Here is a 19,465-nt window from a genome sequence, read left to right on the forward strand (position 1 = left end):
TTAAGACATCAACCTCTAGTTGTAAGACATCGCTCCTCCTAATCTAAACACGGCGAGCGCTCTTCTATCTTTGTGGGGCTGCTGGCCCTTTAAGATAGGGAGAGGACAGGATGAGCCCATACCTCACACCCCCCTCCCCAGCCCTTCACCCACCCTCCTCCTCCTCAAACACATTGTTCTGCGGCTGCCGGCGAGAAACCGGTTCCCTCCCGCTACTGCTGGTCAAACCGGCGGAGCCGCTGACAGACAGACAGACTGACAGACTGATACGCCGTTTGACGGAGTGATTGACAGGTAAAGCGACGGGCTAACAGAAACGCGCCCGCCCGGCGTGTCTCACCGGCGGCGCATCTCTTTGTGCGCGTCCAACAGTTCGCAGAGGTGGAGACAAAGACAGAGGGCAGGCTGGCGAACCGACACGCGGACACGGAGACGCTATGAGCGAAGGCACGCGCCATGGGAGCGGAGGACGCGCGCTCAGGTGAATGATAGGCTTACACGCGCGAGCAGAACAAAGACAGCCCGGCTGTCATGTCTCCGCCGTCCGTGAGTCCGTCTCCATCCTCGCGGATGCTGCGCTGCTGTTGTCATGGTAACCATCTCACAGTCTGAGGTCACGATGAAGAAGTGGTAGGGGGAAATAGGGACGTGACTTTTTTTATTTATTTATTTGGGTGTTTATTCTCTCCGTCTGTGTTTCCTGTTTGCTATTTACCTGTAAGCAAACACGTGACATCACCAAACTGTCAATCAATCATGCGGGGACAAATTCCGCAGGTAGGCTAATAGTCACGTGGCGTTTCTTCTTACGTCAGTAGGTTAGCTTTATTGTTGAAGTTTTTCTAAAAAAAAAAAAAAAAAGCGACGTTTGGTCTACAATTCATGTCAGCTGTCCAACCTTACTTATTTATATACATTATTTATTAATATAAAAACTTTTTGTATAGAATTTTTTAAAGTTGCAACGTTATTCTAAGATGGTATTCTGGTTAATGTTCGACGTTTGTTTCAAACAGTGTCATTTTATATGAAACTTTAGTTTTATTTACCACTTTTCCGTCAAAATATAAGTGATTGAAATAAGTTTCATTTTATTTATTTTTTGTTTGTTTTCTGCCATTCATGCTTTGCTTTAAGTCTTTTCAGGAAAGAAAAACAAACATACAGAGAGCTCAGTTTTTATTTGCGTTATTGATGGCATCTTGCTTGTTGGTTTTAAATATCAAATTGTAAACAAGGCTTCTATGTGAGAACCTGCTCCCTTTTAAATCAGCAGGTCAACAGGAAGAGCATGTAGGAAGGAAGCAGACTTCCTCTCGCATAGACACACACACACAGCTGCTTTTGTTTCGCTGTGTGTGTTTCTGAGTGTGTATTAGTCTCTAAGTGTGCATGTGTGTCCTACTTCCTTCCTTTGTTTGACGGCTTCATCCTAAAAAAACACAAAGAGTTGAGACAATAAGGCATGCTGATATGTTTTGAGAGGGGTGCATGTCGAGGACAAGTGCAGAATAAAAGAGAATTTAAAAAAAAATGTTAAGAACATGAGGAATAAACAAAACAAAAACATCAGAAAGGGTCAACAAAAACAAACAACCAGTAAAAATAGATTGACTATGTTTGTTTCAGATAACAGAACCTAAACATGTGCCTAAAGATGAAAAAAGTCATTTATACTTTATTGTATAGTGTTTCATATTTTTTTTACCTTTATTTGATGTTTTTCATTATGGATTGAAAGGTCCACTTTTTCTATCTTTGACAGTCATGTTTAAAATGCACCAAATTCAGAGCAAATAGCAAAGGGAAGTTGAGTAATAAACTTGTGCAATGTTGAGCGGTTTCTCACAAACCAAGCAGGAAGTCTGACCTGAGTTTGACGGTTTACTAATGATCCTCTTTATCAGCTGTGGGGAATGAATCCGCAGTGTTTAAAGTCCTGTACACATGATTCAAGTCGAATTTACCCAAATCAATGAAATCCTGTCTGTCGAAGAAAGATCTGAACTGCAGGGTGAAAAAGAGTGTAATTTTCTTAAAGTCATACAGATTAAGTGAGATTATGTGTTATTTTTTTATTTGATCTCTTAATGGTTGCATGTCTTGTAGAACTAGGCTTTTTTTATGTGTTCACTTTTTGTCAGTAAGCTTCGTTTCTGTTGTCAATTTATGGCTTTATTGTGAAATATGCTCTTTTTGTTTTTTGCTATACTTCTCTGGATAGAGAATCCTGACTGGGTGGAAGGATTACTCATTTTCCTGAGTGGAAACAGAGCCTTAAAAACACATTTTTGTTCTTCCTTTTACACACTGTCATGTTGGAAAAACAAGCGTCAGCATATTTCACTGAGATTTTGCGTCACAGAGACGCAAAATCTTTCAAATCGGAAAGAAAATAATGCAGGGATTTTCCTTTTTGTCTTTTTTTTTTACAAATGAAAACATCAGTTCAAACACATTTTGCTGTTTCTGAATGAGCTTTTATCTAAATCTGTTTAATGTCACACCATAAAACTCTGAAGTAAAACCACAGTACGTCTGTCTGTGCCCGCCTGTCCAGGTAGCCCAGTGCTGAGGTGTGGCAGCTGGTGATTGGTGGTTACCATGGTGCCCAGGCCGTCGTCCGGGGAGCTATGGGGGCTCCATCTGATGCCCCCGCGGATCCTGGTGGACTGCTGCCTCCCCAATGGTGATAATGGTTTTATTGTTTTTCCAGTGTGTGACACATTTCTGTGCCCCAAACATGAAAATAAACTTGAATAATCTAATTGTATATTTGAATCTGATCTGTAGTTTTGTGTTTCTTCAGCGTCTCTTTTCTGCATGCATCACTGTAGTGTTACTGCACTATTTGCAGCGTGTTCCTTTATCTTTTTTTGGGGGGGGGGTTTTCTACATTTTTGCTGTTCTTTTGGTTTTGCTTTGTTTGCTTGTGGTTAATCTTTGCATTTGCTCACTAGGGATGATGGTGAGCCTGGAGTGTCTCAGAGAAACTCCTCTCATCAGCATAAAGCAGCAGCTCTTCATCGAGGCCAGGAAGTATCCTCTCTACCACCTGCTGCAGGTACGCCATCTTCTTCTCTTCCTGCACCCCCTCCACTCCATCCGTGACGGACTAACACTCTCGCTTCTGCTCTCTAATTGGTTAGGAGGAGTCATGCTACATCTTTGTGGGCGTGACCCAGGAGGCTGAGCGGGAGGAGTTTTACGATGAGACGCGGAGGTTGTGCGACCTGCGACTGTTTCACCCCATCCTGAAGGTCATCGAGCCGCTGGGGAACCGAGAAGAGAAGATCCTAAACCGAGAGATCGGTAGGACCAGCCCCTCCTTTTTCTGTGACATCATTGCTCATCCTCCAAACTGACCCTGTGTGTCTCGTTCAGGCTTCGCCATTGGGATGCCGGTGTGTGAGTTTGAGATGATGAAGGACCCAGAGGTTCAGGACTTCCGCCGCTCCATACTGAGCGTGTGCAGAGAGGCCATGGAGGAGAGAGAGGGGGGCGGGGCACACACCCAGGCGCTCTATGTTTACCCCCCCAACGTGGAGTCCAGTCCTCATCTGCCACAACATATCTATAGCAAACTGGACAAAGGTGCTGAACCGCTTCTTCTGCTGGGTTTTGGATCCAATTGGAGCCTTGACCTGGGTTCTGTAATGGTCTCACTTCCCTCTGAACTGATTTCTGCACCCATGTTTGTTTCTGCCTAATTCTCTGCTACCGTTTCTCTGATCTGAACTGAGTGAAGTGTTTATGTCATTTTGCAGGACGGCTCATAGTGACCATCTGGGTGATTATGTCTCCATCAAACTCCAAGCAGAAATACACTTTAAAGGTACATCTGTTGAATTATTTATTCATTTCTTGTGTGAAACAGTTTTGTTGTTTGGATTTTTTTACTAGAAATGCACCAACAGATCAGTTGTTAAAAATAATTGTCGATTATGGCAAGCTGAAAATTCTGATCAGTGAACGCACCAAAAGTGAGCAGTAAAACTTTGCACCAACAGTCTGGAGTTAAGCTGTTTCTAAGTGAAGAAGAGAAAAATTTAAGTGTATGACATGCCTCAACACGTCTGTGGTTCACAGATAGAGCCAGACTGAGAAGAGATAACAGGAAGGTTAAGTGTATTAAGGCAAACATTTTTCTTTTTACATTTTTGAGCTTTAAACCTCTGTGTTATGAAAATGTTGACAGACTTTTTGTTCCGTTACATTATTGTTATTCATGATTCTTTATTCAGAGGATCTCTTAAAACCAGCTTGGAGTCACTGAAAAATCATATCACATAATAACTGACCATGTACATGTAGTTATAATGGAGTAGAGAGGTCAGCGCTCTCCAATAGGACATGAAAAAGTGTTATTTGTTTGTCTTTTCTGTTAAGGAGGACTCTTAATACTTTCTACAAATGGAGGCAAAGTTGAGTTTGTCAGCACAACGCTTTGAGAACTACTTCCTTTCATATTTCAAAATAAGAGTATCAAAAATAGATGCATGATCTCAATCTTAAAACATTCCCTTTTTTATTTGAGGCTTGGAACATTGGTATAAACGTACTTAACCTGATAAAGCTATGTAGAAATAATGCAGCGTTTTCTTTCAGCGAGATTTTGTTGGATTTTGCGTGAATTTAAACCTTTATGTTTGCTGCTCTGTAACATCTGAGCATCTTGACTTCATAACAGTTTGTTTTAGTGAATCTTTAACCAGAAGTTTAGAAAGAAGAGAGTTCAACCGGATCATTTTAGGACCTTCCATGTTACGTTTTGTGTCCAGGTTAGCCATGACAGTTTACCCGAACAGCTAATCGCCGAGTCCATCAGGAAGAAGAGCCGATCAATGCACCTGTCCCCTCAGCAGCTCCGCCTCTGCGTGCAGGAGTACCAGGGCCAGTACATCCTTAAGGTACACCGGCCTGTCCCGCCTGTCTCTTGTCAGATGTCTGTCAATCTACCTACCCTCCTGTCTGTTCATCCACCTGCCTACCAGCACACCTGTCTGACTCTCCATCCACATGTCAGTCAGGGTCCAAGAGAACCAGGACTAGTACATCCTGAAGGTACACCTGGTTGTCTCCGCCCATTTATTAACCTCTGGACATTTCCGTCTCACATCTCCACCTGTCTCACTTGTTTTGCGTCTCTTCGTCCAACTTGTCCCTCTGTTGACCGACTCCGTGCGACTCACAGGTGTCTGTCTCTCTGTGTGTCCCTCAGGTGTGCGGCTGTGACGAGTACCTGTTGGAAAATTTCCCCCTCAGTCAGTATAAGGTAATCAGTTCAACATTTTTGAACTGTTTTTCTCTGGTCATCCCGATTATTACCTGTCCTCCCTCGATGTCTGCAGTACATCCGCTCTTGCATCATCGTCGGACGTCTTCCTCACCTAATGCTCGTGTCCAAAGACAGCCTCTACTCTCAGCTTCCAGCCTCGGGTTTCGTCACTCCTTCCTACAGGTAGATGTTATTTGGAATACGTAACGGGAACAGATGCAGGTGTGCTGCAGGTGTGAGGTTGACGCGGTGTGCGTGTTTTAGTCGGAGGACGCCCCAGCCGTCTCCCTGTCCAGGAGGAGGTGATGGATCTCCTCCTCGCTCCCTCTGGGCCTTTAACACTCTGCTCAGGGTGCGACTGCTCTGCGCCACCTACGTCAACGTCAACATCCGGGACATTGACAAGGTGCCCATCCTCTGACCGGTGTCCATTAACCTATCCTCTTCACCCGTCTTCTTCTACCCTTCTACGCTCAAAGTCTATTTTTAAAAATCAAAGTCAACATTTAGAACATGAACAAAGTTTTAGTCAACACCATTTCTCTGTTTGTCTGTTGTTATCCTCCTTTCTCCCTCTGTGTCAAAATGTGGGGCATTAGTAAGTTTTGTTTCATTTGTTTTTTCACTGTTCTTTGTCTGTCCTCAGCATCCTTTCAACCGATTCTCATCTCATCATTATACGTTCTCCTCAGTGTAAACCCACTGCCAGAAAATCATAAATCAATGCCACTGTACATGCTTGATTTATGTCTGCTGATATGCAGTGCAGTAAAGCAGATCACACTAAATACAAGCTAACACAAATTCGTGAAACAGATCCAAGTAATAGACTCACGGTTGCCCTCCATCCAACGACAGCAGGTGATCAAAGAGAGAGAGAAAAATGTTCTCTGCCACTTTCAGCTTCTAACAGGGTCAATGCACTCCTCAAAACTGGAAGAAAAAAAGATTTTTTTATGTTTTGGATAATATTTATATATCTATAAGGGATGTGGATGCTCTTAATGTACAGTAACAGAAAAGCACTGTCAAAAGACAGTGAAACAAATCAAGATAATAAAGTAAAACCAACTGGTCTTTGGTTTCAGTTTTGGGATGTCTGGTTGAGCCTGCCCGTCGCTAGAAGTACAATCAAGTTTCTTCTCAGTAGTTAGTGCAAAACATGTGGGAAAATTATTTTTCTTCTGTCAGTTACCCTCAGTACATAAAATACTTATCTGTGCTCAAATCAAAAAGTTTGTGATATTAATTTAAAATTATCTTATTTTCAGATAAATTAGTTGCATAAATATCAGGCAGCTGTCTCTGGATGTGTGGATGAATAATGGTTTTGCAGAACAAGCACACATTGTGATTTCCTCCAGTTCATTTTTTAAAATAATAATTATTAAGTTACATTTTTGTCTAAATGATTGAATAGTCCGCGATTAAAAAGTAAACAGAGTATTCTGGAACAAAGAGACACAATTTGCTCAGTGGTGTAGTTAAAGTAACAGAGCTTCCTTTTGATTGCAGTTTCAAACTAAATGGACATCCAGACTCTGGGTTGCACTCATTCGGGATTATCTTTGCCATTTAGACCATTAACACATATATATCATCTAAATCTTTGTGAATCACCTTGAACCTTTCCTTTCTGTGTCCACACTCTCTAAAAACATAAAAAACAAATCCTGTCCTCAGTTTTAAATCTGTCCTCCGCTGTGTGTCCTTCCTCTGTCTCCTCAGGTTGTCTTTGTGTCTTTCCTCTCATGTTCTCGTCACATGTGATCACTCACAGTCAAGGTACTTTGAATATGTGAAGCTCGGTGTTGTGATTCTGCGCCTTCTTGTCTAGCAGTACTTGTGAGTCTGTGTGAACAGTGTCTCCTTAGAGGTTAAACTTCTCTGTGGACACCTGTGAAGACACTGCCATTATTACACTGAACATAGGGATGTATATATATAGAACCACTGTGTTTTTCCGACATTTGGAGGTTGTTCTCACCTGACCTGTGTGTTTGTCTGTGCATAGATCTACGTGAGGACGGGTATCTATCATGGAGGAGAGCCGCTGTGTGAAAACGTAAACACCCAGAGGGTTCCCTGCTCCAACCCCAGGTAACACACCCCATCATGCTCCAGCAAACGCTGAAATACACACTCTGAACACCTGCTATTAGCCATCTGACTCTGCATACCTGTGTCCAGGTGGAACGAGTGGCTGACCTACGACATTTACCTGGCCGATCTTCCTCGTTCTGCAAGACTTTGCCTGTCCATCTGCTCTGTGAAGGGAAGGAAAGGAGCCAAGGAGGTAGGAAAGGATATGGTGAGAGGTTAATTATTTAGTAATTGATCTGACTGACCTTCCTCTCTCCGTCTCCTCTTGTAGGAGCATTGCCCTCTGGCCTGGGGGAACGTCAGTCTGTTTGACTACATGGACATCCTTGTCTCTGGGAAGGTGGCTCTGAGTCTCTGGCCCGTCCCTCACGGCCTTGAAGACCTGCTGAACCCCATCGGAGTGGCCGGCTCAAACCCCAACAAGGTAACCGTGTTGGTCGGCTTTCAGGCCATTGAGCTGATTGTCTGATCAGTTAATAATCAGTGACTAAACAGTGACTGATGGATGACCTGGTCAACGGTTCGGGTGCTGTGATCTGCAGGAGACCCCCTGTGTGGAGCTGGAGTTCTCACGATTCAACCAGACAGTCGTGTTTCCTGATGAGCAGCAGATTGAAGAACATGCTAACTGGACCATCAGCAGAGAGCTGGGCTACAACTACTGCCACGGACTGGTAACTCACAGACCGATCTGAGTGGACAGAACTTAGAGAGTCTGTATAAAATTGGATCTGTGTTTCACTAGATTATGCTGCCAAAAGTCCAGTGCTCTGTGTTTTTATCCTTCATGTAAACCTGATTGTTTCCATCTTCTCATCTCAGAGTAGCCGTCTGGCCTGCGACAGCAGCGTTTCAGCCGCTGATGCAGAGCAGCTTCGCTCTCTTTGCTCCAGAGATCCTCTGTATGAGCTTTCAGAGCAGGAGAAAGACTTCCTCTGGAGACACAGGTGGGAGTTTTATGTCTAGATGCAGGTAAGATGGCTGAGATAATAGAAATGTACTTTAAGGACTGTCACCATCATCACTATTTGTGTCCCTTCTTTTATGCTCCATTCTGATTTTAAAAGCCTGTAGGAAAGATTTGTTATCTTTAAGGCAACATATGTTGGAATATATACAATTCTGCTTTGATGCTGAAATGGTTCTACTGAGTTTTGCCAAGAAGACCATTAGTAACATCTCATACCAACACCAAGCTTTGCTGCTGGGCTTGAACAATCTGGATGTGTCTTTTCATTGTTGGTCCAGGGTTAAGGAACCTTTCATTTATGTTAAAACAAAAAACATCTGCAACTAATGCAAGAATAATCTATGTTTCTAAACTGCACTGTAATGCCAAACAAAGAGTTTACAGCAATAATGTGTCTATGTGGTTGTATCAGCTAATGACATGATACCTAAGGAGAAATTGAGATAGTAGTTGTCCAGCTGAGGTTTGATCCGGTGTGTTTAGGTGTTGAAATTTCTCCAGAATGGGAGATATCTAGACAGTTTGGAGTCAAGCTCACAAAAGTGCAGGTTAGCTCTTTTGAGGTAAAAAATAAATAAAATGTGTAGATCTCTGACCCAAGTGACGTTTCCCTCCCAACCTCGTCTTCAAAACAAACAAAATTGGTGTAAAAAATTTTGTTTGTGCCACTGTCATTTTAAAGATATCAACAAATGTTTGCAGAAGTTATAACATTATCTATTCATTATAGATTCATTATAGTTGCCAGATAACATCACTTGTTCTAATACTTTACATAAAATAAAAGTGAAACAAAGTAGCAGAAATTCATTTGTTTTTCCTTTTTTCATCGCAGCTCTTTTTTCTGGTTTACTGCTTTATGTATATGTACGTGTGATATACCTGTTGCTGCTTCCGGCTCTGATTACTGTATTGTCTGTCTCTACCTGCCCATGTCTCCCTGTCTCTGTCTGTCTCTCTACAGACATTATTGTTTAAACATCCCAGAGTCTCTGCCTAAGCTGCTTCTGTCAGTCAAATGGAACTCCAGAGACGAAGTGTCGCAGGTATAAACTCATTGTCGCGATCCGGGAGGTTCCTCCACATCCAGACTGCGATGTGTTCAATTATTTAACAAAAGCGAGCGCAATTTGAGAGAGGAATCAGGAGTCACGCTGCAGCTGCTCAGCCAAACACAGCTCTGACTCGAGGCACATGGCCAGGTTCCTCTCGGTCACAGCAGCCAAGTGGAAACTAAGCCATCAATGCTCTTCCTGTGACTGAATAACTCAGTGGTTTGAGAAAAGAGCAGACATAAATAACAAGATTTATACTCAGTGTTGGGCTTTTGTTTTTGTTCCGTTTTGAAATCTGAGTCAGCGTAAATTATTTTTCTATTCAGTGAAGCAGCTCAAGGGGGGTAGAGTAGCCATAAATTGAAAGGTGCAGTGAAAGTAATCAGAAGTACAATTTGTACTACTGACTCACTTGTTATGCAAGTAAATATAGCTGAGTAAATGTATCTAGTTAATACCCTCATCCCTTTTTAGCAGCACTTTAGTGTTGGGGATTTCACTTAGGTAGCAAAGGAGCAGTATTATGTTAAATCAACCTTTTGAGCTTTGCATCCTGCTATAATATTATTCCTTCATCAAAAACATACCTGGAGTGTTGCCTTGATTCTTTCATGCATGTTTGAGAAATCCTTTAATCTCCCTTGGCAACCATTCAGCTGTGTTAAATGCCTGACTGGACTGAGCACCGTCTTTCAGACGAAGCTCCTCCTCAGAGCTGCAGTGTCAGAGGTTCCTCCCTGACTCAGCTCCTTCAGACTAGCCAGCTGCAATTAGCAAACACCTGGCGGAACTGTGCATCAGCTGAACTCATTATACGAGCCACTTCAATGCCGGTAAAAATGTTCTCAAAGCATTGATAGCGAAGCGCTGTTGCGTCAAATTCCTGAAGGCAGAGTTTCTGAAGGAGCAGGACTTAAAGAGACGGAGACCCAATTTTAAGGTGCTAAATTACAAAGTAAAATTTATTTTTAGTCATATTTGACATAGACAGCATATTTATAACAGATGAAGGTAACATAGTTATTTGATTGTGCTATAAAAAGGCACTATGACATTGGAAAACATAATACTGTCCCTTCAAATGAAATATAAGGCCTTACAGTGCATGCCAAAATGGTTCACATCCTTTTAAATGGCATCATTTGTTATGTTACAACCACAACTTAGTATTTAATTAGAGTTTTATGTGATGGTCTTATGCCCATGATAACTCTGGATTAGTTCCAGATAGAACAATTAGTTGTGTGGTCCAAAACTCTGGCCAGGTTTGAAAGAGTGGCAAGAAGAGAGCCATGACTGAATGAGACCAAAATTGAAACTTTTGGCCTAAATGTGTGGCAGAAATTACTCATCTGCACAACGTGAACAAATTCCCAAGATGAAACATGGTGGTGGCATCATCATGTAATCAGCAGAGACAGAAGCCGGTCAGTGTTGATGGGAAAATGAAAGGAGATGATCATAAATATTCACATGTCCTTTCTTAAACTTGAAAAAAGGTCCTAAACCATTTGTTTTGACTAAATCCCAACATATCTCCTCGTCTTCCTCAGATGTATTGTTTACTGAAGGAATGGCCTCTGATGGAGCCAGAGTCCGCTCTGGAGCTGCTGGACTGTAACTTTCCCGATCCGATAGTCCGAGAGTTTGCGCTGCGCTGTCTGGTGCAGGGCTTGACGGATGACAAGTTGTCACAGTATCTACTGCAGCTCGTTCAGGTGAGCTGAAACTCTCACTTCGGCCGCATTCTTTACTCAAAATGCGAATGCAAACCTGATCCCTGGGTCCGCAGGTGTTAAAATACGAGATGTACTTGGACAATCCTCTGGCTCGATTCCTCATCAAGAAAGCTCTGACCAATCAGAGGATAGGACACTTCTTCTTCTGGCATCTGAAGTCAGTGTAAATCTCCTCTTGTTACCCTGAGCAGAAGTGTAATAAACAGATGAGCTAGCTGCAGTTGCATTCAGTTTGACGAGCATTTGATTTGACAAGGAGTCTTTTCACAGGTCAGAAATGCACAATAAAACCATTTCCAGAAGGTTTGGCCTTCTGCTGGAGGCTTTCTGCAGAGCCTGCGGCATGTACCTGAAACACTTGAACAGACAGGTGAGCATTCAGACACAAGTTAGCTCTCAAACAGCTTGACTGGCCGCGTTTGTGTTCGTGTGAATTGGCTTTCAATTACCAAGATGATATCTGATTACCAGAGTTGGGTTCACTGGTATTTTGGGAATTAAACGGTTCACATCCAGAAAGTCTCCAAAGCTGTAGCCAGATGGAAGCTGCTGATAATCTTTGGGTGGTTCAGAAAAACAGCAGGTCATAGTAGAATTTCAGGAGTTATAATACTTTTGTCTAAAGTCTCAAAAGGAACCCCTTCCTTAAACAACCTCTTGTTGTTCATAAATAATGAATGAAGGCTCCCATGTCCCACACACGTTAGCTTTCATAAATTAAGTTGCAATCGCTGAAACACAGGAAGCACGAAGCAGAGCTCAGTGGAGACCATTGTGTGTTAAAGGCAAGAATTTATGAGCTTGAAATGTTCAAGATTTCTCCTGTCCAACAGTTGTAATGATAAAAAAAATTCTGTCCATTGAGGATGGGAGGGGTCCAGCAAATGTATAAGGATGATAATTTCCCCCTTTGGTGATATCATTGATTTCAATGATGGATTTCACTTTGAAGAATACAGTGAACTTAAGATATGAGCAGAGATAGTTTTCCAGTTCCTCATCTTCTTGTGTTGTACTGGGTCTGGTTAAATGTGCTGCTCTTATACAGGATTTACAAATAGAGTTTGTTGATTCAGAAAGAAACATGTTCGCAGGTGGAGGCCATGGATAAACTGGTGAATCTGACGGACACCCTGAAGCAGGAGAAGAAGGACGAGACTCAGAAGGTAAGAAAACAAAAACCAGCATGTTATTTTGTTTAGTTCCTGTGCCTGGCTGTTGACGTGTCACTGTGCTTTTATTGCTGGGAAGACTCAGATGAAGTTCTTGGTTGAACACATGTCACGTCCAGACTACATGGAGTCTCTGCAAGGATTTGTCTCTCCACTAAACCCAGTTCACCAGCTGGGAAACCTCAGGTAACAAGCTAATCAAGCTACCAACTAACTAAGCCACAAAATGCAAAGATAACCCCAAACTCTTCCATTGTCCAACCAACCAAATAGACAAATGTAAAACAAATTGTTACACTTGCAGGCTGGAGGAGTGCAGAATCATGTCCTCAGCAAAGCGCCCCCTATGGCTAAACTGGGAGAATCCTGACATAATGTCCGAGCTACTTTTCACCAACAATGAGATCATCTTCAAGAACGGAGACGGTAACTACCTCATTGCTGCTCTCAGCATCGGTTTCACTGCGACATGAGCTGAAAGTGGAGAAGTTGGGACATTTCCGGTAACGTAGTCTATTCTGTTTGCATTGCAGATCTGCGTCAAGACATGCTGACGCTCCAGATCATTAAGATCATGGAGAACATCTGGCAAAACCAAGGCCTGGACCTGCGGTGAGAGCCGGTGACGTCATTGGAAGGAAGTGACATCAGTGACGCGTGACCGAACCTGGAGTGTTTTGTGTGTTGCAGAATGCTGCCGTACGGCTGCCTGTCCATCGGTGACCGTGTGGGTCTCATTGAGGTGGTGAAGAACAGCTACACCATCATGCAGATTCAGTGCAAAGGAGGCCTGAAGGGGGCGCTGCAGTTCAACTCCAACACTCTTCACCATTGGATCAAAGACAAGAATCACGGAGAGGCGTCAGTACTCCTCCATCTGATTGTAGACCTGTGCTTTGAACTGTATCCGTCTGTAGACCTGCTCCATCTTCAGGATGAACTCTTTCCAACTGTTTGTTAGTTCTCCACATGTGTATCAGGCCTTTTGACTCACTTGTCTTACCTGTCTCATAGGTACGATCGGGCCATCGACCTGTTCACCAGATCCTGTGCAGGTTATTGCGTTGCCACATTCATCCTGGGAATTGGAGACCGACACAACTCCAACATCATGGTGAAGGAGAACGGACAGGTGAACCTCTTCTTCCTCCTCTTCACTTTGTTGTCCCGTAGCTCCCCACACTGACTCTTACTCCTCTCCCTTCAGCTGTTCCACATCGACTTCGGTCACTTCCTAGATCACAAGAAGAAGAAGTTTGGCTACAAAAGGGAGCGTGTGCCTTTCGTCCTGACTCAGGACTTTCTCATCGTCATCAGTAAAGGCATTCAGGAGTCGACGAAGACAAAGGAGTTTGAGAGGTCTCGTCCGGTCCTCGTCTGTCTGCAGCTGCTTCTGCTGTCTGTCTCAGAGCCCGTCTCACCCGTGTTTACCCGTCTGTGGTGCAGGTTCCAGGAGATGTGCTACAAAGCTTACCTGGCCATCCGACAGCACGCCAGCCTCTTCATCAACCTCTTCTCCCTCATGCTGGGATGCGGCATGCCTGAACTGCAGAGCTTTGATGACATTGCCTACCTTAGGAAGACCCTCGCATTAGGTAAAAATGGTTTGTGAAAAGAGAAGACAGGAAGAATGACGAGAGAAACAGGGGTTAAAAGTGAGCGTATCAGTAGAGGAAAAAAGAAAAAATTAAGGTTGAACCAAGTGTTACAGAATATGAAAATGTGGCATTTGGAAAAATCTTGAATGGTTCAGTTCAGGACAACTCAGCTGGTGACCAAAGCAACCTGAATAACCCAGCATGTACGGGGACAACTTGGACTGAGAGTCAGGCCGCCTCAAATTTCCTTAGATTGACAGATCAGGGACACCATATTGGAGCTGGTCCAGGTGGTGGGTTGATGATGAATTTGTGGAAAGTAGATTTTTAGACCAATCAGGATGACCTCCCACTCTAGCTTGAGTTTTGTTGATGTTGGTACTAGAATAAATGTCTTCCAGAACTCAGACTGATGAAGGAATCCTAAGGCTAAGTTTTGGGTAACTTTGACAAGGACATTATTAAAGGTCATTAGGTCAGATTTTTTGTTCTAATGACTAATGATATAAACAGAGAACACAACAGATAAGGGTAAAAACAACTTGTACAAAGACTCTTCTAGTGTAGAAATCCAAAAAGCAAAAAACTAGAAGAAACTAGACTACACACACCGCTGTAAAACTTTAAATTTTCCTGTCTCACTGTGTTGTCTTTCCCCCCAGAAAAGAGCCAGCAGGAGGCGCTGGAGTACTTTACAAAACAGATGAACGATGCTCATCACGGAGGATGGAGCACCAAGATGGACTGGATCTTCCACACCATCCGACACATGCCCAACGAACACTGACACACAGAAAACACTGCACACACTGGAACACCAGACACACACCATAACACATGAGCACATAGCATAAAGCTCTTCAGACACACACATCAGACAGTGATATAAATCATATGAATCCAAATATGCAACCCATCAGACACAGGTAGCAAACACACACACACACACACACACACACACACACAGATTTATACAAACGCAAACATCTAAAGCACACATGTGCTTGTTTTCTGCACTAATCTGGTGATGATAAGGATGATGATGGATTTGCTGAATGCAAGTTGCTTGCATCACCTCATGATGATGTTGGGAGAGTTGCCATAGAAACGCAAATCTCTCAGGTGCAGAGGTCAGAGAGGTTTGTGAAGGTGCCAAAGGCATGCAGAGGTAGAGAAAGTAACGGCGATGATGTCAACCAGTCTTCAACGTGATGCAACAGTCAGCCAGCCGGCTCTGCTCCTGCAGCTGTAAACTGAGTGAGACTCTTTTAGCGTAGCAAACATTTAAACAGAATTTTATGAACCAACTGCAGCTTTATTGATACGTGAGAGGGTGAACACTGTGGTCACTGTGAAAGCAATAAAAAAAACCTCTGATAACAAATCAGTACTTTGATGATGACAATCAAGGAGTTCTGACAGAGAAGAAGGCAAAGCCGAGTCCTGTGCCGTGAAGCAGCTTTGATAAAGAAACTTTAAATACATCTGGCTGAACCAAATCCAAACATCATAACGTCCGACAGATTACAGGCCATTATTAAGCTGGCTTTTATTTTGTCAAGTCAGCACAAAACCAATGGAGCTGGAACTAGTGAACCAATCAAAATGATGAAGAAACATTTTACTCCGTTTCATAATTTCCAGATGTCAAACTTTTTACCAGTAAACATAAGTTAGGTCAAAGATACTTGTTAGGAATAGCCAGGCTCTAAAGTGTTTTAACCTACATGAGTCCTGACACTTGAAAAGTCGTCAAGAACTAGCAAAAGCATCGCTGGAAGATGTGTTGATCTCTAATCCAATAACCCAATCTAGAATTTCCAGAATTAGTTACCATGGTGATAAACCCAGATAAGAACCGGCTTACTTTACAACGCCACTAATCCTGCTTCATGGTGCAGGCCTCAGATCGGCTGTGGGCGGAGTCAAAGTGGAGTTTGTAAACATTTCATACATCATATCTATGTTTATTTATCTGCTGCTTAAACAAGTATTATCCATTTCTTGTTGACATCTCTTTGATCTCTTGGCATGTGGATTTACGTTGATAATTTATAAGACGTAAGTTGACATGTGTTAACATTTTTTTAACGTACGCTCACACCTTACTACAAAAACAGCTAAATTTGGAATGATTTACCACTTTTATTGTACACTTCCAGCTAAAATTGTGAGCGCTAAAAGTTCCTCTCATAAAAGTTTACTTCTCATAACGTCGGCTTGATTTTCTCCTCAAAGAGACGAAAGAGTTCAGAGGTTTTACTGACAAGCACATACAGCAAAGTACAAAATATCTCCCAATGAGTAAAACGCCAAATTATTTCTCAGGTAAATTCTGAAATAACAGATGAAAACTAACTCATTAAATCATTTTACTAGGCCGTTACATCGTCTTATATCTGGTGACACATACTGCCTAGCCAAATAATTTGCTCACGTTGTTATAGTGGCTCAAGGAGAAGAGAAACAAATATAATCTGAGCATAAAGTTAGTAATTTATTCCCAGACAAGATGATAAATGGTGCGTTTTCTTTCTCCCCATCTATACAAGATTACAGATCAATGCGACCCTTTGATAAAGCCTTTTCAAACTCTCTCATATGTGATGACCAAAGCTAAACATGGTCAGATGTACAAATTTGATTGCGACATTTTCGGGCCAGTAGTTGTATATTTGATAAAAGTGAAGCCCAGTTATTCTTTTGTTTTGTTTTGTTTTTGTTTTGTTTTGCGACAAATTCCCACTCATCTCCGTCAACCTGCGGACCACCACCAATAAAATCTATAAACCGGCCAAATTTCTTATTTGAAGAAAGAGGTAAATAACTTCATTTAACAACCAAAACCATCAAGTTTTTTTTCAGATTCTTGACAATTTTACCTTCATTATGCAGTTTTATTTATTAATTTTTGATGTTCAATATTTTCTAAACGTCATGCACATCTTGCTTACTTCAATGTTCAAACGTATTAGGTTATCACATCACTGTGTTAGAGTGAAAATGATGAACAGATCCAGCAGGATTTGAATTGCACTTGTTTTTTTTTTGTACAGATGACTTTTGTTGTGAATAAGCACTGTCTAAATAAAGTTAATTGAACTGATCTAAAGTGTTGTGTAGTTTTATAAAACAAATCAGTTAAGTATTAGACCATTTGATTGACTTCAGCACTTTAACTTCCTATTTGAGCATCCTATCTGAATTTACTGTATGATGATTGCTATTGATTTTAGTCTTTCAAATTCTGTATTTCAGAATTTGAATTATTTTCAGAAGTTGACTTGATTCTGGAATAATGATACTAAATGAAATCGACCATTCTTGAAAGAAAAAAAGTATTTTTGCAGATTGTTTTATGTAAAATATATGCCAAATGGATATTTAATGTATGTATTTTAGCAACCAATCACATGTTGATAATGCTGATAATGAACTACTGGCTGCTTTTTTTTTTTTTTTGTTTGCTTTTGCAGATTGGAGGAACTAATTTAAATTAGTTTGTTAGAAGTAAAACAGCTGTGAAATGCTATTAAATAAAATCTGTTGCACGTTATTATAAAATAAAGTTATTAATAAAGTCTGGCGAGATTAAACCCACAATCAGATGACTGACAACATAAAAGCGTTCAGAAGAATCCCAACTATATCACTTACTTCATATGTTCAAACTTAATTATATGGATTTTGACGGATCTTTCTTCACAATACGTTTGATTGGAGACACGTGGCTTAGAAAAACTATAAGGTTATATTTTAAATGTAAAGCTGACTGCGCAATCACTGGTAAGTTGAATAACTGTAACATGTTTGTATATAAACTGCTACACTAGAAATGTATGTGATGCAGTAGCAAATGAAAACATGACAGCATGAAAAGACAAACTATTCAAATATGAAAATACTAACTTTATCAAAATTTGAAAAAGAAACAGAGAGCTTACAGTAACAACTAATACATTTAAAAACATTGCAAAACAAAGCTACAAAAAATGTACGTTTCACATTTTCTTTCTTTGCTGCATTTTGCGTCAGAACACATTTACATCCAAACTTTCAAAGCATTTAAGAAAAACTATCGGCTCAAAGAGATGTTGCTCTACTTTAAATTTTACATCAGCAAATACAAATTAAAATCAAATAATTTAAGAACATGCATTTCAGCACTTGCAGTAATTTCATAAAACAGCTTCCGTAAAAGACAGGTACATGTGAAAAAAGTGGGATTTTGAAGAACGTGATGAGTTTCAACTCGTGATAGCTTCTAGAAGAGTCCGTCACATCGTGCGTCTGACATGGCAGTGTTGTTATCCTGGCCTGGTTTCAGAATAAACTACTGAATCTGCTGCTGCAGGACTCCTCCGGTCTGGAAATGAAAAGAAGATCTGCATCAAACGTTTAGCTACAGAGTGAAAACGGTGAATCAAGAATCTGAAATCTTTCAACAGATTCATCACTGTACAATTTATAGAAAAAAAAAAAAAACTCTTGACCTTGATGAATAAAGATGAATGGACACATGTTCTTAACTTTTAATTTGTCTCTTGGATTTATACTAGTTATTAATCTCAGCTAAGCAAGCGGCTAATATGAGACTGCATGACCGAACCTTGGTAACTGTAACCAACTTAACTAAACTCATCATACATTGAAATCTGGAACAGAAAACATTTCGGCAAGCATTTGTTCACTTCAAACCCAACTTTCACTTTTGTATTAAATGATGCCCGGACCGATATGATGACGGTAAACCTTAAATTGCTGTGATTATTTTGCTTTTCCTACATCACAGCATAGCATCTCTGTGAAATCAAATATTACCTTTCAGTTTATTCTCATTCTACTCCAGCAGCTTCACTTCAGAGTAAACGGCGCTCTCCTCTGCTTCCCGAGGCCTCCCTGTTGGGATGGTCACAGCAACGACAGCAAGGTTAAAACCGCTCAGTCCATTTTCTCCTGTTGCACATTAATTGCGTCTGGAACTCACTCGTTCTGTCAACGTCTTTCAGTTCAATGTGAGAGTACGTGACATCTCTGGGTTCATCTGCAGCTGAAACGTTTCGCAATTTTAGATGAGCCACGGCGGATCAGACTTAACTTTTGCATCTGTTGTGTTTCAAAGATGTACTTCACCATTTCCTGTCGCTTCAGAGGATTTGACTGACACATAGAGGTTGGTGTTATCTGCAGTAAAAGAGGGGAAATGTTTTTTGGTGCCTTCTTTTTTTGTAGATAATGAAACACATTTCTGTAACACATTTTAGAGGAGAATTGGTAGAACAAGTGCAATTTAGTGGCTAAATGTCATTCAGCAACTTTTGCTTAAGCTTTTGCAGCCAGTCTAGTCCTGTCAGTCCAACATCATCAGTCTAATCTACTTTTACTGTTTCTTGAAGAAAAACATGGTGAATTTGTACCAGTAGAAGTAGTTGAGCAATAATAATAAAAAAAACAACAGTCATGACATGCATGAGGTTGGTCAAAATAGGTGATTCCAAATATGGTTCACTATGGTTAAAATGTTGATGGGAGAGATAAAAATGTATATAA

General features: G+C 41.3%; 1 protein-coding gene across 1 annotated transcript; it reads left to right on the forward strand.

Annotated features, from left to right (window-relative positions):
• Nucleotides 1-132: 132 nt before the first annotated feature.
• On the forward strand, nucleotides 133-17,021 carry LOC103475907 (phosphatidylinositol 4,5-bisphosphate 3-kinase catalytic subunit alpha isoform-like). Its single transcript, XM_008427881.2, has 28 exons — nucleotides 133-481; nucleotides 2,561-2,689; nucleotides 2,961-3,064; nucleotides 3,150-3,312; nucleotides 3,385-3,594; nucleotides 3,768-3,835; nucleotides 4,782-4,910; nucleotides 5,222-5,275; nucleotides 5,352-5,461; nucleotides 5,543-5,684; nucleotides 7,293-7,378; nucleotides 7,469-7,574; nucleotides 7,653-7,805; nucleotides 7,924-8,055; nucleotides 8,204-8,328; nucleotides 9,316-9,397; nucleotides 10,960-11,124; nucleotides 11,199-11,302; nucleotides 11,416-11,515; nucleotides 12,240-12,311; nucleotides 12,397-12,503; nucleotides 12,622-12,743; nucleotides 12,851-12,929; nucleotides 13,008-13,178; nucleotides 13,332-13,449; nucleotides 13,525-13,676; nucleotides 13,764-13,912; nucleotides 14,578-17,021. Exons 2-28 carry the CDS (start codon nucleotides 2,605-2,607, stop codon nucleotides 14,700-14,702), a joined length of 3,213 nt encoding a protein of 1,070 aa, XP_008426103.1. The 5' UTR covers nucleotides 133-481; nucleotides 2,561-2,604; the 3' UTR covers nucleotides 14,703-17,021.
• Nucleotides 17,022-19,465: the final 2,444 nt, after the last annotated feature.

Source organism: Poecilia reticulata, linkage group LG14, assembly GCF_000633615.1.
Source record: "Poecilia reticulata strain Guanapo linkage group LG14, Guppy_female_1.0+MT, whole genome shotgun sequence".
Lineage (NCBI taxonomy): Eukaryota > Metazoa > Chordata > Actinopteri > Cyprinodontiformes > Poeciliidae > Poecilia > Poecilia reticulata.

Coding starts and splice junctions, on each gene's coding strand:
- LOC103475907 (XM_008427881.2), top strand. CDS start 2,605: ATGGTGCCCAGGCCGTCGTCCGGGGAGCTATGGGGGCTCCATCTGATG. Junction 12,930..13,007: donor AACCAAGGCCTGGACCTGCG/GTGAGAGCCGGT, acceptor TGTGTGTTGCAG/AATGCTGCCGTACGGCTGCC. Junction 13,179..13,331: donor GACAAGAATCACGGAGAGGC/GTCAGTACTCCT, acceptor CCTGTCTCATAG/GTACGATCGGGCCATCGACC.